Raw genomic sequence first — 22,448 nt, forward strand, 5'->3', positions numbered from 1 at the left:
AGAGAAGTGGACCCTCCCACCCCGCCCCCCCACCCTCCGGTCCCCAGAAAACTGGCAGGGAGCCCGTCTTTCTTCTTCGGGTGCCCGTATGTCCCCTCCCCCCCGCCCCCACCATGCCCATCCCTCTCTCACCAGTCAGAATGAGACCCGGATAAAAGCACAAGAGGTATCGGACAGCAATAAATTTATTAAGTCTTCCAAAAAATAAAAATAAACACAAACCAGTAAAAAATTAAATGTCAAGGCTGTGAAAATCATAAAAAAATGAAGGAGGGGCCGGGGCGGAGAGGGATTGGGGGGAGGGGCGGGAGGGAAGGGGGCTAAATCACACGGTAATGGGGAGGAGGGAGGAGGGAGAGGCAGGAAGGGAATATCATTAGTAAATACTGAATGATTGAACTCTTGGAACCCTTAATCGGAAGCGACTGGGAAGCAGGTGCCTGGCTCTCGGCTAACAGGAAGCGATGGCGGAGGACTCCGTTGGAGGCGACAGGACACTGAAGAGGCTTTGACCTTCTGAGGGGCGAAAGCTTCACGCGGACCCGAGCTGAAGCCTCCCACCGGCAGCCGGCCCGTTCCGGCCCCGCGGCTTCACTTGGCACCCTGGGCCTCCGACTCCTCCTCGTCGTCCTCGTACATCTCTCCCTCCTCCTCGGCCGTGGCGTCCTGGTACTGCTGGTACTCGGAGACGAGGTCGTTCATGTTGCTCTCGGCCTCGGTGAACTCCATCTCGTCCATGCCCTCGCCCGTGTACCAGTGCAGGAAGGCCTTGCGGCGGAACATGGCGGTGAACTGCTCCGAGATGCGCTTGAACAGCTCCTGGATGGCCGTGCTGTTGCCGATGAAGGTGGAGGACATCTTGAGTCCCCGGGGCGGGATGTCGCAGACGGCCACCTTCACGTTGTTGGGGATCCACTCGACGAAGTAGCTGCTGTTCTTGCTCTGGATGGCCAGCATCTGCTCGTCCACCTCCTTCATGGACATGCGGCCCCGGAAGACGGTGGCCACGGTCAGGTAGCGGCCGTGGCGGGGGTCGCAGGCGGCCATCATGTTCTTGGCGTCGAACATCTGCTGGGTCAGCTCGGGCACCGTCAGGGCCCGGTACTGCTGGCTGCCGCGGGCCGTGAGCGGGGCGAAGCCGGGCATGAAGAAGTGCAGGCGGGGGAAGGGCACCATGTTGACCGCCAGCTTGCGCAGGTCGGCGTTCAGCTGGCCCGGGAAGCGGAGGGAGGTGGTGACCCCGCTCATGGTGGCCGAGACCAGGTGGTTCAGGTCGCCGTAGGTGGGGGTGGCCAGCTTGAGGGTGCGGAAGCAGATGTCGTACAGGGCCTCGTTGTCGATGCAGTAGGTCTCGTCCGTGTTCTCCACCAGCTGGTGGATGGACAGGGTGGCGTTGTAGGGCTCCACCACCGTGTCCGACACCTTGGGCGAGGGCACCACGCTGAAAGTGTTCATGATCCGGTCCGGGTACTCCTCCCGCACCTTGCTGATGAGCAGCGTGCCCATGCCCGACCCGGTGCCCCCTCCCAGAGAGTGGGTGAGCTGAAAGCCCTGCAAGCAGTCACAGTTCTCACACTCCTTCCTCACGACGTCAAGCACTGAGTCCACCAGCTCGGCCCCCTCCGTGTAGTGGCCCTTGGCCCAGTTGTTCCCTGCACCGCTCTGACCTGCGGGGGAAGCAGACACGGGGAACGGGGGAGGACAAGCGGGAGGTGGTTCAGGAGGCTCGGCTGGAGAGAAGACCCGCGGGACCCGGGGTGGAAGCCCACGCCCTCTTCGCCTTGCTCTCCTCATCTGGAAAATGGGGACGCCGAGCCCGGGGCGGCCTCTGTTGGCTGGCCAGGAGGGAAGAGTTTGAGCAGAGGCCAAGGGGAGCCTTTGCAAGTTCGAAATGCTCAAGAAACGGCTGCTGATCGGGAAAGTGTGCAGCCGGGCTCTGGATCCACGGAGGGGTCGGCGGGAGCCGGGATAACGGTACATAGGGGTGTCAGGAAGTGAAGCGGCCTGGCCTGGTGGAGAGATCGCAGGCCTGGGAGTCGGAAGGATCCGGGTGCTAATTTTGCCCCCGCCGCTTGGCTGACGCCTGCCCCTGGGCAAGTCACGTACCTTCTCCGTGCCTCGGTTTACCCAGCTGTAAAATGGGGATTACATTCCTTTGCTCCCTCCTCCTTCGACTATGAGCCCCATGGGTCTCTGGCCTGAATATCACCTATCTACCCCGGTGTGTAATGCCACGGTTATTATCAGTGATAACGCTGGGACAGAGACCATCCCTCAGACCCGGTTTTACTGGGGAGGGCGTTCCAGGAGTCGCCAGTGACGATCCCGGAGTCAGTCAGCAAAGAAGCCAGAGTCATGGACCATCCCAGTTCTTCTGTGACAGGACAGAGAACCAGCGTGGCCTACTGAAAAGATCACGGGGACTGGGAGTCAGAAGGACCTGAGTTCTAATGCCGGCTCTGCCCCTTGTCGGCTGTGTGACCTTGGGCAAGTCGCTTCACTTCTCTGGGTCTCAGTTACCTCATCTGTAAAATGGGGATTAAGACTGTAAACCCCACGTGGGATATGGACTGTGTCCAACCGGATTATCTTCCCCAGTGCTTAGTACAGTGCCTGACGCATCGTAAAGGCTTAAAGAATACCATTTTTTTTAAAAGGGGGGGGGTTGTAAGGTATCTAAAAGGAGTTGGAACGAAAGAAGGAGGGAGAAAGGAAGGACCACAAGGACTCAAGATCAGCAGTAGCCAATTCAGGAAGAGGAATTCACAAACTAGGACTTGGGGGTTCCCCTCCCCACCCACCGAGCGCAGGGTCCACTCTGCTCATTCGTCGGTCCCAAAGTGAACACTGTTAAGGACGCAGATGAGAAACGGCAGGTTGTCGGGCTTGGGGAGCGGCTACCTGGAGTTGCGAGGAAAGATCAGGTGTCGAAATCCCTCCTCCCAACGACACACCAATGGGGAAAGGGTCCCCTAAAGACTCTTCTTGGTGAATCACAGGGGAATGGGCTAAGCGAACAAACAAGGCCTTATGAGTCAGCAGTGAATGTGGGAAGTGGGCGGTTGAGTTAGGAGGGTAACATATATAGACACTATACCAAAGATGAAGTTGTCAGGTCTGAAGAGGTGTCCAAATGCTCCAGATCGAACACTGTCCATGGTTCCAGGCTCCAGGTCCACCAGGATGGCCCTGGGCACATATTTATGAGCTGGGGAAAAGAGACAGTTGGATTACAATTTCCCCCCGCTGGACCTTGACAGTTCCAAGAGCTAGAGCCACATACTCCTATGGACAGGTCACTTAATCTCTAGAAAGATGTGACCCCTATGCACCAGAGTTCATCTTCAGGCACGTTTCTCTCTCCTAACCACCTCCCCCCCCACCCTTCTGTCCACCGCCAGCTTGACCCTAGGAATTTGGCCGGGCTCTAGGAAGGTCTTGGCACAGAAACCTTGGGCTCTCTCTGCCTTTTAAGAGTCTCCGGACTGTCCTCTCTCACTACCTGCCGTGATTCTGCGCTGGGGTCGGGGGAGATCAAACCAGCTTCTTACCAATGCCCACCGTCAAAGTCTCAGCTAGAAACATAGGAGTCTGAGAAGGATCTCTGGATAGTATCTCTGGCTGCAGAGGCCAGAATGGGAACAGCGGAGTGGGAAGAGAGTGGACCCGGGGAGGGGTCATGGGTTCTAATCCCAGCTCTGCCACTCGTCTTCTGTGTGACCTAGGGCGAGTCACTTCACTTCTCTGTGCCTCAGTTACTCATCTGTAAAATGGGGATTGAGACTGTGAGCCCCATGTGGGACAGGGACTGTGTCTAAACTGATTTGCTCATAACCACCCTGGTGTTTAGAACAGTGCCCGGTACACAGTAAGCATTTAACAAATGCCACTATTATTATTATTATCATCATCATTATCGCCTCCGGATTGCAGCTCCCTTGGGCACTCTGCTTCACTACATCATTTCTGCCTACGGGGATCTCTAACGCCCGTACCCCCCATCCACAGAAATCAGAGGACGGCAGGAGACACAAGGCTACTTCTAAAAGGCCCAAAGAGCAGGGGCGGAGCTGCTTCTGACCCTGACCAGGCTTCGCGGTAGGACTCTCATCAGCATCTATGAGCCCCACGTGGGGCAGGGACCAACCTGATTTGCTTGTATCCACCCCAGCGCTTAGTACAGTGCCCGGCGCATAGTAAGAGCTCAACAAATAGCACAATTATTATTATTATCGGCAGTCCTTAAGGACTGGGAATGACCACCTCTACAAAATAGCTCGTCTGCCAGGTCCGAAACAACCTTTATCTCTGGGGCTTCGTTCCTCCTCTGCTTCCAAGACTGCTAATAATAGAAGTGGGGGTGGGGTGGGGAGAGATGAGGGAAGGGAAGAAGAGGGCGAGAATGGAATGGGAATATGGGAACATTTGCCCTGGTGGTCCACATGGCCCTGATTCCTCCGCTGGACACGACCGAATGAATGAACGGACACCCTTCTCAATTGGAGTACTGCTGTGGGGACAATCTTTTGCTCTTTTAGAAACAGGGGGAGGTAGGCTGGGGTCGAGAGCCTGGGGGCCGGGACAGCGCAGGGACTGGGAACACAAAGAGCCCGGATTGGTGGGAGGCACTTACAAGAGGCTTCATTGTAGTAGACGCTGATCCTCTCCAGCTGCAGATCTGAGTCACCCACGTAGTTGCCACTGGGGTCTATCCCATGCTCATCACTGATCACTTCCCAGAACTAGTGAAGTGTGTGTGTGGAGAGAGAGAGAAAGAAAGAGACAGACAGAGAGAGAGACAGTTAGGAAAAGCTCCGTCCACAGTCCCACCCACTTTCTCCCATTTGTTAGTCAAACAGAACACCAGAAAAATGCAGGCGGACGGTGTTACCATTTCCTGAAACTAGAGGAAATGAGAAGAGCAAGTCCGGGGGTGATTCCCTTCCCTGTCAGACTTGTAGGGAGACCCCACCCCTTGGCCAAGGTGAGGATTCCCTGCTTCAGGACCTCCCATCCACCCTACAGTCTGGGCCTCTCTGGGGCACAGAGCTGCCTCTGGGGGAGCAACGTTTCATTTTCAAACAACAGCAAAGCCAACAAGGTCTGGAACAGGGATAAACCAATTCATTCATTCATTCCATGGTATATAATTATTATTATTATTATTATGGTACTTGTTAAGCATTTACTATGTGCCAAGCACTGTTCTAAGTGCTGCGGTAGATAACAGGCTGATCAGGTTAGACACAGTCCCTGTTCCACATGAGACTCACGCTCTTGATCCCCATTTAAGAGATGAGGTAACTGAGGCCCAGAGATGTTAAGCGACTTGCCCAAAGTCACCCAGCAGACGTAAGGCAGAGCTGGGATGAGAACATAGGCCCTTCTGACTCCCAGGCCCATGCTCTATCCACTCTGACATTTATTATTATTATTATCATCACTATTAACAATAATAATAATACTAGTGTTTATTAAGCACTTATTATGTGCCAGGCACTGTACTAAGCATCGGGGTGGATAAAAGCAAATTGGGTTGGACACAGTCCCTTGTCCCCCATCGGGCTCACAGTCTCAAACCCCATTTTACAGATGAGGTTATTGAGGCGCAGAGAAGTGAAGTGACTTACCCAGGATCACCCAGCAGACAGGCGACAGAGCCGGGGTTAGAACTCATGACCTTCCGACTCCCAGGATTGGGCTCTATCCACTACACCCCTGAGCACTCACTGTGTGCAGAAGACTGTACTAAGCGCTTGGGAGAGTTCAACACAGAGTGGGGGACAGTTTCTTCGTCCACCAAAAGTTAGCCTGCCGGCCTCTCTGAGCTTGGCCCTGAGGCTGTGGGAGCCAAGAGCTGGGATGGCCAGTCAGCCAAGAGATGGGCCGGGCACAGGTCCCAGCTTTTTGCTTTCGTTTCATTGGAGAGGCAGCACGGACTAGTGGATAGAGCACAGAACTGGGAGTCAGAAGGACCTGGATTTTAATCCCGGCTCCGTCACCTGCCCGCTTGGGTAAGCTTAGCCAAGTCACTTCGCTTCTCTGTGCCTCAGTTACCTCATCCGTAAAATGGGAATTAAGACTGAGCCGCCCCATGTGGGACACGGACGGTGTCCGACCTTGTACCTACCCCAGCGTTTAGTACCGTGCCTGGCACATAGTAATAATAATATTAATAATAATAATAATGTTGGTATTTGTTAAGCGCTTACCATGTGCCGAGCACTGTTCTAGATAAACGGTAATCAGGCTGTTCCACGGTCTTAATCCCCATTTTACAGATGAGGTAACTGAGGCACCGAGAAGTTAAGTGACTTGGCCAGAGTCACCCAGCTGACTGGTGGCTGAGCCGGGACTAGAACCCATGACCTCTGACTCCTGACCCCGTGCTCTTTCCCCTGAGCCGCGCTGCTTCTCTAGTAAGCGCTCCATAGCAAGCGCTTAACAAATACCATTAAAAAAATAAAGGCCGTGCAAGAGATGAGAAGATGCTGAAGAGGATCTCTGATGCACATAGAGTTTTCCTGAGTCTTAGTGGTGTGGGGGAACCATTGGGAGTGACGGTGTGTCCAGAGCCTGAACCCCCTCCCTTCCCCCAGCGGGTGGGACCCTGTCGATTCGGGCTGGTTCCAGTTCCCCGCGGCCTTGGGACCCGAACCCCCTTTCCCTCTGCTCCTCCTCCCCTCCCCATTCCCCCTTCTCCCGCCCTCTGCTCTTCCCCCTTCCCCTCCCCTCAGCACTGTGCATATTTCTATATATTATTTATTGCTCTGTTTTTTGGTCAGTGATGTGCATATATCTACGATTCTATTTATCTCGATGTCTGCGCCAGACCGCTTTTTTTGTTTCGTTCTGTTTCATTATTATTATTATTATGGCATCCGTTAAGCGCTTACTGCGTGCACAGCACTGTTCTAAGCACTGGGGAGGATACAAGGTGATCAGGTTGTCCCACGTGGGGCTCACAGTCTTCATCCCCGTTTTACAGATGAGGGAACTGAGGCACAGAGAAGTGAAGTGACTTGCCCAGTGTCACACAGCTGACAAGCGGCTGAACCGGGATTTGAACCCGTGACCTCCAACTCCCAAACCCGTGCTCTTTCCACTGAGCTACGCTGCTTTGCTGTCTCCCCCAGTTAGACTGGGAGCCCGTTACTGGGCAGGGATGGTCTCCATCTGTTGCTCAGTTGTCCATTCCGAGCGCTCAGTACAGTGGTCTGCACGGAGTAAGCGCTCAATAAATACTATCGAATGAAAGAATTGAGGTGTCCAGCAGGGTGGGCGAGGCCCAGAGGTGGACGCTGCCCGTGGGGCTGATCCCTTTAACCGGTCTCTCCCCCCCACCAGTTCTGTCTCCCGGCCCGCGTTTTTTGTTGATTTTAAAATGCTATTTATTGAGCGCTTACTCTGTGTCAAGCCCTGTTCTGAGCGCTGGGGTACACACGAGCCAGTCAGGCCGGATACAGTCACTGTATCACGCCGGGCTCACAGTCAAGTAGGAGGGAGGACAGGTATCGAATCCTGCTGGGCGACCCCGGGGAAGCCATTTAACATCTCTGTGCCTCAGAGAACTCATCTGTCAAATGGGGATTGAGACTGCGAGCCCCGCATGGGACAGAGACTGTGTCCAACCTGTTTTTCTGGTAACCAACCCGGCCCTTAGTATAGCGTCAGGCACATAGTAAACGCTTAACCGATACGTTATTATTATTATTATTATTTCGCAGTTGAGGAAACCGAGGCACGGAGAAGTGAAATGGCTTGCCCAAGGTCTCATAGCGGGCAAATGGCGGAGTTGGGATTAGAACCCAGGTCCTCTTAATTCCAAGCCCGTGCTAACTCCACTAGGTCACACTGCTTTCCCTGGGGCCTTCTAAGAAGGAGAGCCTGCCTCAACCCGCTAGAATATGGAGCAATTGAGGATTAAGACTCCACTGCCGGGAAAACTCACCCCCAAGACTTACAACACTCCTTGGATTCCCTCTGTCCATTCCCACATCCCATTTTTTTCAGCCTTACCATTTGTCCACCTGAATATCTGTGGCGGCGAGAGGAGGCTTAGAGGCGTGACGTAGGGCCCAACCCAACGGTGGTAAAATCCCTCCGGTTAGTTGAAAGTTCAGAGCATTCGCTCTCCTCTCCCTAGCCCAGCTTCGACCACTCCCAACCCCTCCATCTTCAAACCCAAGGGGCCCCACCCATTCATCAAGATGCTGGGCGCTCCACGTTGGTGTCATCTGTTAAAACTGTGAGCCCGTCACTGGGCAGGGACGGCCTCTGTCTGCTGTCGAGTTGTCCATTCCAAGCGCTTAGTACAGTGCTCTGCACACAGTAAGCGCTCCATAAATACCGTTGAATGAATTGGCAGTATACACGGTGCGTGGGAAGACAAAGACACTCACCCTGCTAATGAGACAGAGCTCTAATTATCTTCTCACGGGCAACTCCGAGGGACACAGATCGAAGCCGAAGCTGCCTGGGTACCGTTTTGTGCGGCACGCTCAGGTCCGAGCCAACTTGCCAACTTGCTCCTCCCCACTCTAGTTTGAAGCCATGAATGGCCCCTTCCCCAACCCACCAGACTCCTGTAGGATTAAGGCTGGGCCAGGTGAAATCTCTTATAGCCTTCTTATAGGAACCAAGTCAGAGAAATTCCAGTTTCCTCGGGTGTGAGGAAACTCCCGCAGCCTAGTAGAGTAGGTGGTTGTAAACGGTGTATATCATTTATTCATAAAATAGTTAAGTGCTTACCGTGTGGCAAGCGCTCTAAGCGTGGAGGTCGATACAGAATAATCCAATCAGGCAGTCCCAGTCCCACAGGGGGCTCACAATCTCAGGGGGAGGGAGAACGCGTATTCTACCCCCATTTTACAGATGAGGAAACCGAGGCAAAGAGAAGTGACCCAGCAGACGGGAGGCAGGGCCGGGATTAGAATCCGGGACCTGCTTCTTTGACCGATCAAAGTGGGGCTAGCGGGAGGAGGGGGGAGAGGAGGAGAAGGGCAATCGATAGATCGATCCGATTTGCCCCGAGGTAACACTGTTCTGTCATTCAGTACCTGTTCTTGTCAGGCCAGTGCCTCCCCAAACAAGAAGAGGTGGTTAGGGGGCCTTGCTGAACACCACCTCCCCAGCATCGCGTCCCCCGCCCCCCCCGCCTACTTAATGGCCCCCTCCCCCACCTTCTCTCTCAGTTCACAGAGACCATCTGCCTAGGTCTCTGTTCTCTAGGCAGCTCGGTTCCCCCCTCTTGGGAGCCCTAATCAGCTTCCCTATCTCCTTCTCCACCTCCGAAGGGTTCCTGCTGTCTGCCGTTAATGTGAGCCACCTGTCATAAATACAAATATATGTAAATACACATCCCAAATCCGGGATTGATTATAGGCTCGAAACTGCCCATCCCTCTTTCCCTAATCAGCCCTCCTGCCCCTTTCCCCATCGTCCCCCCTCGGCGGATCGAGACTGGGAACCCCACATGGGACAGGGACCGTAACTGACTCGATTTGCCGGTGTCCACCCCAGCGCTTAGAACAGTGCTCGGCACATAGTAAGCGCTTAACAAATACCAACATTATTATTATTATTATTACGGTGCCTGGTACGTAGCAAGCACTTAACAAACCCCATCGTCATCACCTCTCCCGCCTCTCGAGAGCTCCAGGCACTTTCAGGGATTTCCAACTTTCAGGGATTTCCAACGTTGCTACCAGGCTGGCGGGAACAGACCGGATCGCACATAGTAAGGGTTTAACAAATGCCATTATTATTATTATCATTATTATCATTATTATTAAAAGAGAGCAGAATGGCGAGAATCTGTGCCAAACCCTTGTCTCGGGAAACCTGCACAGGCGCCAGGGTTTGATCAGGAGAACATAGAACCCACGGCCCATCATTGGTAGTAGTAATTTTATCGTTAATAATAATAATAATCTTAAATAATAAAATAGTATTTATTTTGCTCTGTACGAAGGGAGGCAGCATGGCCTAGTGGGTAGAGCACGGGCCTGAGAGACAGAAGGACGTGGGTTCTAATCCCGGCTCCGCCACTTGTCTGCTGTGTGACCTTGGGCAGGTCACTTCACCTCCCTGTGTCTCACTGACCTCATCGGTAAAATGGGGATAAAGATCGTGAGCCCCATGTGGGAGATGGGCTGTGTCCAACCTGATTAGCTTGTAGATCTACTCCAGCGCTTAGTACTGTACCTGACACATAGTGAGTGCCGAATGGACACCATTTAAAAAGTGCTGGGTTAGATATAAAATATCAAATCGATATTTGCTAGTCGCCCCAGTGCCAGGCAACTCTTTTTATAGATCTCCACCTGCCCGGTGAGTCTTGCCGTCCTTCCTCCCGGACGGTGCGAATGACAGAACGATGGAAAAATCCTTCGCCTCTTTAGCACCGCCCATTTAAGACGCTCACCAGCTTTGTAAAGCTCCAAGCGCCTCCAAAAGAACTCATTCGTCTTCCCAACATCTCCGTGAAGTCGGGCGGGCGGGGCAGGGATTACCTCCCTTTCTACAGCTGGAGAAATGGACAGGCAGCGATTTGTCCAAGATGACACCTGCGTCCCACAAGGGCGGAGAACGACACCGCGGTCTGGGGCTCCCGGGCCACGGCTTTGACTCCCGGACACCTTCCTTTCCAAAACGACCCGCTTTACAGGAGTCCATGCCGTCTTCCCGCTAGGCCCCAGAAGTAGCCCATAGGGGCCCAGGGTTCCAGGAGTTCGTACCAAGCGTGGCTGAGTGCAAAGAACCCGGCCTTGGGAGTCAGAGGTCAGGGGTTCTAATCCTGTCTCCTCCATTTATCAGCTGTGTGACTCTGTGCCTCAGGGACCTCATCTGAAAAAGGGGGATTAAGACTGGGACCCCCACGTGGGACAACCTGATGACCTCGGCTCCCCCCCAGCGCTTAGAACAGTGCTTGGCCCATAGTAAGCGCTGAACGAATACCATCATCATTATTATCATTACCAAGCGACGGCTCCCGCCCCGAGGGGCAGGTGGTCAGAGCTGCCTCTCAGCCCAACCCCTCAGTGACCAGTTTAATGAGGTGGCGGCCCTGAGGCGAAGAGGCAAGGCCGCAGCTGCTGAGCGGCACCAGAAGGAGCCCTGATTTGATTTCAGCCCCCCTGGGGACAGAGCAGAGAGAGAGAGAGAGAGGGTCGCCTCCTCTTGCCCTTCCCCCCGCCCCCGCCCGGCTCCCTATTCCTTATTCAGATCAGGCCCAGATGTCTCCTAAGGGCTTGATGGATGATTAGAGGCCGCCTCTCACACCGTCACAAAAGCAGGTGCCTTCCCCAGAAGCTCCAAAGAAGTTCTCCCCTCACCCAATTTCCATGTCACTGGGCATGAGGGGCGCGCCCCTCCCCCACCCCCTGCATACAGTAATGAGGCTTTTGTTCCACCGAACTCGTTTCCAGAAGGGTTTTCGAGCCGTTTAGAGAGAACAGGCGTGGCCCGGTCGGTAGAGCCCGGGCCTGGGAATCGGAAGGACCGGCTTTTAACCCCCGTCTCCCCCCGCTTGTCTGCTGCGGGGCTTTGGGCAAGTCATTTCACTTCTCCGGGCCCCAGTCACCTCATCTGGAAAACGGGGATTAAGAGCCCGGCACGGGGCAGGGATGGTCTCTATCTGTTGCCGAATTGTACATTCCAAGCGCTTAGTACAGTGCTCTGCGCATAGTAAGCGCTCAATAAATATTATCGAATGAGTGAATGACCACGAGCTCCACGTGGGACGCGGACGGTGTCCAACCTAATTAGCCTGTATCTACCCAGTCCTCGGTACCGTGCCTGGCGCATCGTAAGCTCTTAACAAAATACTATAGAAAGAGGGTGCGACCAGTTCCGCCGTTTTGAGAATCCTCACCTCCCTTCCCTCCCTGCCCATCCTTTCCTTTGCGGGTCTCTGCTCGGCTGCCGCCGCATCCCGCCGGCAGGCTTGGTCTCTCTGCCGGGTCCCTCGGCCTTGCAGCCTCCATGCCACCCGTCATAAAATGCCCACTCTCGGGTGGCATGTGAGGAAAGACGCCGCTCATTGTCCTTGTCCTCGGGCGGGGGAACCCGGAGAATCAGTACCCCCTTCCCAACCCCAGAGAAGCAGCGTGGCCTAGTGGATAGAGCACGGACCTGGGATTCTAATCCCGGCCCCTCCACTTGTCCGCTGTGCGACTTTGGCCGAGTCATTTCATCTCCCTGTGCCTCATTTCCCTCAGCTGGAAAATGGAGATTAAGACCGTGAGCCCCGCGTGAGACCAAGACTGTGTCCGACCCGATTAGCTCGTATCTATCCCAGAGCTTAGTACAGTTCTTAGCCCCTAGTAAACCCACAATTACCTCATCTGTAAAATGGGGATTGAGACTGTGAGCCCCATTCCAAGCGCTTGGTACAGTGCTTTGCACATAGTAAGCGCTCGATGAATACTATTGAATGAATGAATGAATGAATGAATGAATGTGGGATGGGGGGGACTCCAAGCTGTTTTGCTTGTATCTACCCCCGCGCTCAGAACGGTGCCTGGCAACACATTAAGAGCTTAACAAATACCATTACTATTATTATAAAATTTTAAAAAAAACCCGGACCCGTGGACATGCCCTAGAGAACTCACAGGGCAGGCGTAGGGGGAGGTCAGCTGTGCAGGTCCCTCTCCCGACCCCGATCTCCAGCTCCCAGAAGCCAGTCCCTCCCCGACCCCTCCCCAAAGACACAGGGTCCCCCAAAAGGCCGGGCAGGAAGAGGGAAGGGGGAGGGATCGTCTGGCCACGCCTGGGCCTGGAGATGGGCGAGTGGCCGGGCAAGAGGAGACCCCGACCAAGGCTGCCGTGCGAGGCAGAGCCCAGGAGAACAAAGGGACAAGCCGAGGCCGGGGCCCGGGGGACAGGGTTAGTTAGGGTAAGGAGCTGGGAGAAGCAAGAGCCCGTGGGGAGAAATCCCTTCTTGCACCTGCCGGGTCTGGGGCGGGAAGCGCCCCCCGCCCCCCCCTCAGCCCCTGGGAGGAGAGGCTCTTTGTCCCCCCGACGTCCCATCTGTCCTCGGAGGAGGAGAAGCGGGCTGGGGAGTCTTTGTGTACCTTGAGCTTCTCGAGTCAGAAGCAGCTGTCAGGCCGGCCCCTCCCTCCTCCCCATTTCCCCCCGGGGCAGCCGGCCTGCCCCTGCAGACCCCGCCCTTCCTCCCCCTCCTGCTTTGTCCCAGGAGCCTGCGGGTGGGGGGCGAGGAGACCCCCGGCCCGAGGGGCCCGAGCCCGGGCCGGTCCTTCGAGGCCCGGGGTGGGCAGGGTCGTGTCGGCCGCTCCCCGGGCGCCGAGTCCCCGGCCCCCAAATCTTCCCCGGCCCGGGGGGGCTGGGAGGCAGCATCCCCCTCTCCCCTTTCCTCCATCCCAGAAGAGGGGGAGCCCGGAGAGGGTGGTGGGGGCGTGGCCGGGACCCAGGCGTCCTGCAGGCTGCAGCAGCAGCAGCAGCAGCAGCAGCAGCAGCAGCAGCAGCAGCAGGCGCGAAGTCCCGCCTTTGTTCGCAGCTCCGCAGTGGTGGGGTGTGGTCCGGGCTGCTCCCTCCAGCCTTCTTGCAGCACCCACCGCCCTCCTCCTCCTCTTTTTCCTCCTCCTCCTCCTCCTCCTCCTCCTCCAGCGTTGCCGGGCTGACCCTTCCTCCCTTTCCTCCAGGACGTAGCGGAGCGCGCAGTGCCTGTGTCTCTCTCTGTCTCTATGCGTCTCTGTGTCTCCCCGCGTCTCTGTCCCTCCTCCCCCCCCCCCCCCATCCCGTCCTCTTCCCCCTCTGTCCGTCGGGAGGCCGTGGGCCCGGAGGGGCAGGGGCGGGGACGGATGCGGACAAATCCGCAGTGGGGAGGGGGGCGGGGATGTGATGGAGGATGTGGTGGACTCTCTCCCAGACAGTCCTGCGGCCCGCGCAAAGGCTGAGCGAGGACCCCCCGCTCCCCTCTCCGCCCCCCGGGGCTACCCGCGGGCAGGACCGGGCGAGCATCCCTGCCCCGCGCCCCGGGGAGAGAGGCGGCGGGCCGGCGGGAGGAGGAGGAGGAGGAGGAGGAGGAGGGGGAGATTCATTCACTGTCAGTCAGTCAGTCGGTCAGTGGTGTTTACTGAGCGCTTGCCGTGGGCTGTGTCGAGCGCTTGGAAAGTCCAGTTCGGCGGTCGAGAGAGACAATCCCCAGCCACGGGGGCGAGGGCCACCCCAGAGGCCCGGCCCTTACCTTGGCTCCGATCTGGTTGCCGCACTGGCCCGCCTGGATGTGGACGATCTCTCTCATGGTGTCTGTTGTGTCCGGCTTGCTGCAGGGGCGGGTCGGGGTCCGGGGTCCGGGGTCCGGGGTCCGGGGTCCGGGGAGCGGCGGGCCGCTGGGCTGGCAGGCTGCGGAAGGCTGGGCGCTCCCCGCTCGGAGCCTTTTATAGGGCGAGCGGCCGCCGGTCCTCCGGGAGCTGACCTCATCCCCGGCCCGCCCAATCAGGAGCCGCCTCCCCAAAATGCTGCAACATCCCTGCAGCATCAGCACCGGCCCCCACCCTCCGCGAAACCCCCCGCCCTGCTGGGCCCGGGGCCGGGACCGGCCACATTGTCTGGCCGCACACAATGCGAAGGCTGGCCCGGGCCGGCCGGGCGGCTGGCCGGAGGCCAGGGCGGCGGGGCGGGGGCCGGCCGATCCTACAGGGAAGGGTTTGGCTCCGGCCTCCGAGAGGGAGAGGGGGGAGACGATCGTCTGAGGGACCCGGGGACCGGGGAAGGGGGCACCGAGGGATGGACGGACGGAGGGACGGAGGGACAGAAGGACTAGGGAAGGAGGGACAGAGGGACCGAAGGACGGAGGGATGGAGGGACGGAAGGTTGGAGGGACGGAGGGACAGAGGCACCTAAGGCCGGAGGGACGAGGGAAGGTAGGACAGAGGGACCGAAGGGCGGAGGGACGAGGAATGGAGGGAAGAAGGGACAGAGAGGCGGAGGGACAGAGGGACGGAGGGAGCGAGGGACGAGGGAAGGAGGGACGGAGAACCGAGGAAAGGGGGGACGGAGAGGCAGAGGGACGAGGAAAGGAGGGTCAGAGGACCGAAGACGGAGGGACAGAGGGACAGAGGGACAGAGGGACGAGGGAAGGAGAGACGGAGGGACTGAAGGACGGAGGGATGGAGGATGCGAGGGACAGAGGGACCGAGGGACGAGGAAAGGGCGGACAGAGGGACTGCAGGACCGAGGGACGGAGGGACGAAGGAGCGAGGGACAGAGGGACGGAGGGGGGAAAGCCGGTAGGGGAAGAGGACAATAGCCTCCCGGGAGCCCTGTGGGCTCCCCGGCCCCCTTCATCTCCAGAGTCTGGCGAGGCCCCCCCCCCCCCGCACCCCTCCAGCCGCGCCCACCACGGCAGATTCGGGGCACAGCCCGAGGTGGGGGTCAGAGCGCTGGGACGGACAGGGTCCCGGCGGGGGGCCCCGATTCCCATTTCTCCCCCCGCTTTTTGCTCCCATGTGCCCCACCCGAGACACCCCGACACCTCCCCTTCCATCGCATCCTCCCCTTTCAGCGCCCGGAACCGCCCCCCAACCCCAACCTCATCCTTTTCCCGGTGCCTCTGGGCTAGTAGCGCCCGTGGAACAAAAAGAGGGGATCTGCCGGGTAGCCGAGGGGCGTTTTCCCCCAGGAAGACGGCTCTTCGGAAATGAAATTAGGAGCCGGGGGAGAGGCGCGATAACGGTGTCGGGGCGTCGAGGGTCGGGGCCCGGCCTGTGGCCAGACCAGCTGAGCTCTGCTATTTTCAGGGAGAGGCACGGGGAACCCCAAATGGGGATTGGAGACGGGAATGGAGCTTTTCTTCTGAGAAGTGACAGGGCATCCACAGAGCGTCCCAACGGAAGGCAGGGAGGGCCGGAGCAGAAACCCCAGTGAGTAGGTGTCCCTGGGTGAGTCAGAAGGCCTGGCCCTGGAGATGGGGGGCGGGGGAGGGGGGTGAGGAGGAGGGAGGGGTGGAGAGGGCGGGCCCTCAGGACACCGGCAGCCCCAGATTCTCAGAGTCGAGGTGGCACAGGAGAATGGGAGGGGCCCCGAGGAGTCACCGAAGGGGCTGGACGCCCCATCTGGGGAGAAGCAGGAGCAGAGCAAAGCCTTAGGTTGGACTCTGGCGCCCGAGGCGTTGGAGTGCAGCCCTCGCCTTTTCCGGGGAGCTTTCCTGCCAGCTTCCCAGGCCAGAAGAAGTGGCGCGGGAAGACCTCCCTCACCCTCCCGTTTCGAGAAGGCCTTGGAAACCCCAAGCCAAGTTTCAGGCCAGCCACCCATCCCGTGAGGTTGGAATTCTCAGGTCCCCAGACCTGCCACTCGGATCTTAAATCCTAGAAGACAACCTCGTTCCCACCCCCCCTTCTCCCCCCGACCCTCAAACCTAAATTTCTCCCCTCCCAGCTCTCCCCTTGGCTAGGGGCCAGTCTCAAGGGAGGCCCATGAGAAGTTTGCAGCCAAATCTACCAGGCCCCCAGAACAAAGAGGAGGAGAATGGAGACGAGTGGGGATACTAAGAGCTAGAGCTGAGCGCCCAGCGGAGAAATAACGTTGGGATTCACTCCAGGGAAGGGGCTCATCCCGGAATTAGCCAAAACTTTGGCGGGGTGACATTCGATCAGTAGAGGGCACTGGAGTCTGGGCCCTAGAAAAACCAGGGATTCTAGAAAAGGAGAGGCTGATTATTCCTTTTTTCCTGCCCCCCCCCCCCCAATCAATTCATCAATTCATGACATGTGCGGATCGCTTACTGGGTACAGAGCACTTTATTAAGCACATTCCCAGCCCAAACCCCTTCTCTCTGCTTCTCCAGCACTCTACACACACAGGAAGGACTCGATAAATACGACTGAATGAAGGAATGAACCTTTCTCCCTGGGAAATTGACGCCTAGAAAATATACAGTAACTGCTGTCGTTCGAAGTCTGAGCGGTTACGGAGAACCTCTCTAATTCATTTCCTGCTCATTCCCTGCCCATCAGTTGGGAGAGTTGGGGGTCGCAGTGGTCGGGAGGGGATGTTGAGTCGGACAGGAGGGAAAAGGCCGTGGAGACGAGCCGGTGTGCGGGAGTAGTTAATTACACGTGTGTGTACTGGGGTGGCTCCGTGCCCTGCTCGTACACGTTCTCAGTGGGTCGACGCTGTGAGTAATAATACTAGTAATGGTATCTGTTAAGCACTTACTATGTGCGGAGCACCGTTCTAGGCGCTGGGGTAGATACGAGTTAATCAGGTTGTCCCACAAGGGGCTCACAGTCTTCATCCCCATTTTCCAGATGAGGTCACTGAGGCACAGCAGGAGTTCAGTGACCGGCACAAGGTCACACAGCAGACCAGTGGCAGAGTCGGGATTAGCACCCGCGTCCTCTGACTCCCAAGCCCGGGCTCTTACCACTAGGCCACCACGCTGTAGTTAGGAGATGCGCTGGGGGAGTGGCATGAGGGGAGGGCTTTCCTCGGGAGCTTTGGGACTCCGCCTTCTCTGCCCCTCAAATTCTGGTCTTTTGTTCTGGAGAGACCCCACCCCTCCTCCCCTCTCTCCTCTCTGATGCGGCTTCGTGTGGTTGGTCTCCATTCAGGGGCTAGCCCCTCCTCCCTTCCCACAGGGGTCTGCTGGATCTCGAAGCAGCCTAGTCGATCCATCCATCCATCCATCTTATTTATTTTGTACTCACCCTAACCCTAAGCGCTTGGTACATGCTGTCCTCAGAGCCCCGGGAAAGAGCAGAGGGAGGCGGGGGGGAAGGGGGGTGTACTGAGAAGGGCTGGCCAGAGCCCTGGGGGGTGGCCAGCCCTTCCCAGTACACCCCCCCACCCGCTCCCGTCCCCTTCTCGACCACACCCCCGGGCTGGGCCCTCTGCGGCGGCCTAACCGGGCTGCTCACGGTGCTCTGCATCCTCAGTCTCCAGCCTGACTCCCACTTCTGATTCAAAAGAAGCCAAGTCACCAGCCCCTCAGCCTTCTTCAGATCCGACTGCAGCTCCAGAGCGTCCAGCCACCCTGGCTGGACCAGTAAGGTGGGGGCGGGGGGGGAGCGGGAAGCCTGGAGAAAAGCCAGGATCCCGTAGAAGGAACAGACAAGGCAACGGGATTGCAGGGAAGGGAAGAAATGCGAAAGCATCACTTCTGGGGCTGCAAGTGACTAAGCCGGGGAGCTTGAAATCGATACCTTGTAGCTGGGAAGAAAAGAGCAGGGAGCTGGAGTGGATGGGGGTGGGGAATGCTGGAATGGGTGGGGTGGGGAAGTGGATGGAGGTGGGGAACGCTGGAGTGGTTGGGGTGGTGGGAAGGACGTGGGAACAGGAGGGAGAGGATGAGCCTCTCTGCCAAGCAGAGAGCAAAACTGTTGGAGGCAGAGGAGAAGAAAACCGGGAGAGTTGAACAGGAGGGAGAGAGAAGCCCAGTATCTAAAATGGGGATTGAGACTGGGAGCCCCACATGGGACAGGGACTGTGTCCAACTCGATTTGCTTGAATCCATCCCAGGGCTTAGTACAGTGCCTGGCCCAAAGGAAGCGCTTAACGAACACTATCATCATTAGTATGATGATGGGGAGCAGCAGTGGAATAGAGAGGAAGGTCCTTGCAGTGTCCTGGGATCTTCTCGGGCACTTACATCTGTCATTTTTTATTGCCCAGCCCCCTGATCGGCCCCTCACCCCTCCTTCCCTCATCATCCCCACTCCTCAGCCCTGCAACCCTTTTGAACTCCTTCCCCCTGAAAGGCCCCCATTTCACACGGCACAATCCAGCAGCACCTGTTCGGAGAGAAAACTTCCATGCTCATCTCTCCAGGAGCCTCTCCCCAACCCTCAGCCTCCCGACCCATCGAAACTCCTGGGAGCCGGCCCCCACTCCTGGGAGCTCAGGGGGACCTGGCCACTTTCTCTGTTCCCCAGGAGGCATCCAGGGTGGAGCGAGGGGCCAAGGAGCACCCGGTCTGCTCAGCTGGGACCTCGCTGGGGCCTTCAGCTTGGCCCCTGGTTGAGGTTGGGCCCCGGGGAAATCCCAGAAGGGCAGCAGGACCGGAGTGGGAAGAAGTTGGCCCCATTGGAAGCACAGAGCTCTGCTGGATTCTGGAGTTTGGCTCCCTCCCCGGCCCTGCCCCCTCCCCAGCCCCTGTTCCCATGCCGGGAGCTGGAACCTCTGAGGGGTTTTAGAGGGTTTCATTCCTGCACCCCCTGACCTCCAACCACTCCAGCACCCACACTCCCATCCACTCCAGCACTCTCTACCTCCATCCATTCCAGCTTGCCCGTCCACCATCCATTTCAGCATCCCCATCCTCCTCTATTCCAGCATCCCCACCTCCATCCTCTCTAGCTGTCTGCCCTCCCCAGCCCTTTCCTTCCCAGCTGCCAGCTGTCACTCTGGGGCTCAGCAACTTCATCCCTTGCAGCCCTGGAAGCGGCTCGGGGCCCCTCTTAGCTGGAGAGCTGCAGGGTGGGAATTCACCCTTGAAGAGAGACGAGTCTCAGCACCCAGACTTCTCTCCGTGCCCTGGGTCTCTGGCCCTCAGTTTTTCCGCCCCTCATCCTCTTCTCCCCGAAGCTGAGAATGGGGCTGGCTTTTGGAAATAAGCGAGGACTCCCACTTGGAATGGCTTTCTCGGCCTTCAACCCAACTTGGTTCCCACCTCCTCCACTGCTACTGTTCCTGGCCCATCTCCCCTCGTGGGCCCCGGGAGACTCAGGCTTCAGTCTGGACCAATCGCAGGGGTCGGGAGCTCTCTGCCTCCCACTGCGGACCCGGGGCAGTTCAAGTCAACCGGGGAAATGTTCCAACCGCAGCTTCCCTCCTTGCCTCTGCAGGTGGCTGAGCTGGGCTGGGGTAGCTTCAGATCAGCTTCTGGTGCCCCTGCCCTCTACTTTACCCTCTTCTCTGCCCTCTCCCTTTCATTCATTCATTCCATTGTATTTATTGAGCGCTTACTATGTGCAGAGCACTGTACTGAGCACTTGGAAAGTACAATTCGGCAACGGATAGAGACAATCCCTACCCAACAATGAGCTCACAGTCTAGAAGGGGGAGATAGGCCCCCCAGACGACCTTCCCTTCTCAAAAGCAGCCTCTGGGAGGGAGTAGAGGCCGGGATGGTCTGAGAGGTGAAGTCACCCAGGGGTTCCAACTATCCAGAGAACGATTTATTGTTCAGTGTATCTCAAACAAAACGAGCTCCCCTGTGCCTACACCAGGATACGCAGCTCAGATCTCATCCCCAATCACCCTGGCAGGGCAGCACCCTCCCGCCCCACAACGTGCCTCGGAAGCCCGCTCCCCATCACACCAAGGGGTGGGGATTGAGATACTATAAAGGGAGCGTTTTGTCCCAGCAGAGTCAGAGTCGGTGACTGAGTGGGGGACGGAATCACCGGTCGTCGTACTGGCTTCCCGGTGCTCCCGGTCCCGCTGCCTCCGAGGTCCGACGCACCACTGGCCCCGTCTGTCTTCTTCTTGCGCCAGGTCCTGGGGCGACTCTAGTTCCCTGGGTCAGTTGCTGCAGCAAAGACATTAGCCTTATGAGGGGGAGGGGGGCTGGTCTCACTGAAGGCAGAACCCCCACCCTGGCTGGGATCCGGGTCCTTATCGGAGGAAGGGGCACCGCTGGGAGAGGGAGTTCAAGACTCTTTCTTACCCTGGGAGCCCCATGTGGGACAGGGACTGGTCCAACCTGATAATCTAGTATCTACCCCAGAGCTGAGTACAGTGCTTGGCACAAAGTAAGTACTTAACCGGTACCATTAAAAAAAAAAAATGTTCCCGGGGGTGTCAGGCACCGGTCAGAATGGTTCTCGGGGGGTCTGAGAGTTTTGGAGTTGGAGGGAGAGGAACTTGAGAGGGGTTGGGGGAAGACCTCTCGTGGGAGGAGGAGCAACTCCAGCTGGGGTGTTCCGCCCGCTCCCACACCCCTGCAGGAGGGCAGAGAGGTGCCAGAGCCCAAGGCCGGCCTCCAAACCAATCCCTTACATCCCCCTGCCGGCCCCGGCCCCACATGGCCTCTACCCCGCCACCAGATCCCCGGTCACTTGGGCCAACTTCATTTCCGGCGGGCGAGGGATCCCGAGTGGACCCGCCCCCTCCCCCCACCGGGTACGGATCCTCGGCCCCTTTCCCGGGACCGCCCCGCCCGCCCTCCTCCCCCTGCGTCGCCCTCCGGCCCCGCTTCCTCTTACCGGGAACAAAGCGCCACCTCCTTGAGCGTCTTGCGGAGCTCCTGGCTGCGGAAGGCGTAGATGAGAGGGTCGATTATGGAATTGCAGATGATGAGGATGAGGAAGAGGTTGAAGTTCTGGAAGAAACAGAAGCAGGAGGGATTCTGGGGGCAGACGACGATGAGGGTCAGGTGGAGGAAAAAGGGACCCCAGCAGAAGAAGAAGACGCCCAACAGGATGGTGAGGGTGACGGCCCCCTTGAGGCACACGGCCTGGCACCCGGCTCGCCGCTTGTGCTGCCGGGCGATGCTCCGGGCGTGATGGCGGGCCCGGGAGAACATGTGGATGTAGAGGGCCACCATGAGCACCAGCATGGAGAGGAAGAAGCCGACGAGGCAGAGGAGGACGACGGGGTGGTTGTAGTAGGAGATGAACAGGGCGCTCGAGAGGGCGCTGGCCACCCAGATGCCCGCGATGGCTCCCCGGGCCCTCCGCAGGGTGACGATGCTGTGGTAGCGCAGGGCGTAGAAGATGGTGATGTAACGGTCGACGGCGATGGCGCCCAGGAAGGACAGCGAGGACATGACCGAGGTGCAGATCATCATGTCGATGACGCCGTCCAGCCGCCGCACCGCGGGGGTCTGCATGACCAGCTGGCCCCGCTCCAGCAGCAGCATGACCGAGGTCTCCAGGAGGTTGCCGACGCTCACCAGCAGGTCCGAGAGGGCCAGGCAGCAGACGAAGTAGTACATGGGCGAGTGCAGGTTGCGGTTCTTGGAGATGGCCATCACCACCAGCATGTTCTCCACCAGGCTCACCAGGCCCAGGGTCAGGAACACCTCGTTGGGGATGAAGAGGCCGTGACACAGGGGGTCGGACTGGTTGGCGGGCGCCATGTGGTTGAGGATGATGGGGGACGAGGTGTTCAGGGGGTCAAGCAGCCTCCTCTGGGGAGCTGGCGTGGACATGGTCTCGCCTTCGGAGCAGGGAGCAGGCAGGCGGTCGTATTTATTGAGCGCTTACGGTGTGGGGAGCGCTATACTAAACGGTCAGAGGAGCACAACATAGCGATGAACAGACACGTTCCCCGCCCGCAACGAGCTTACGGGCTAGAGGAGGAGGTAGGAGGGGTGCCGGGCCAGGGTCCGATACGGAGATGGCCCCAAACTCCCAACTTCACCTTAATCCGCCACAACGCCCCGCCTTCACCATCCAGTCGTTGTTCATCCGCTAGTTGGTTCCTGGAGGAAATCCTTGGCCCGTCTTCCACCCTCCCGGGGCACCTGGACCCGCAGC

At 57.9% G+C, this 22,448-nt stretch overlaps 1 protein-coding gene across 1 annotated transcript; it reads right to left on the bottom strand.

The window, feature by feature from the left end:
* Nucleotides 1-167: 167 nt before the first annotated feature.
* TUBB3 (tubulin beta 3 class III) lies at nucleotides 168-22,120 on the bottom strand. The gene is made up of 7 exons (XM_029076093.1): nucleotides 21,174-22,120; nucleotides 18,171-18,177; nucleotides 17,949-18,044; nucleotides 14,213-14,716; nucleotides 4,634-4,742; nucleotides 3,098-3,208; nucleotides 168-1,667 (listed from the first exon to the last, which is right to left on the bottom strand). The coding sequence occupies exons 1-7, from the start codon at nucleotides 22,118-22,120 to the stop codon at nucleotides 592-594; spliced, it is 2,850 nt and encodes a 949-aa protein (XP_028931926.1). The 3' UTR covers nucleotides 168-591.
* Nucleotides 22,121-22,448: the final 328 nt, after the last annotated feature.

This window comes from Ornithorhynchus anatinus, chromosome 11 (genome assembly GCF_004115215.2).
Source record: "Ornithorhynchus anatinus isolate Pmale09 chromosome 11, mOrnAna1.pri.v4, whole genome shotgun sequence".
NCBI classification, from domain to species: domain Eukaryota; kingdom Metazoa; phylum Chordata; class Mammalia; order Monotremata; family Ornithorhynchidae; genus Ornithorhynchus; species Ornithorhynchus anatinus.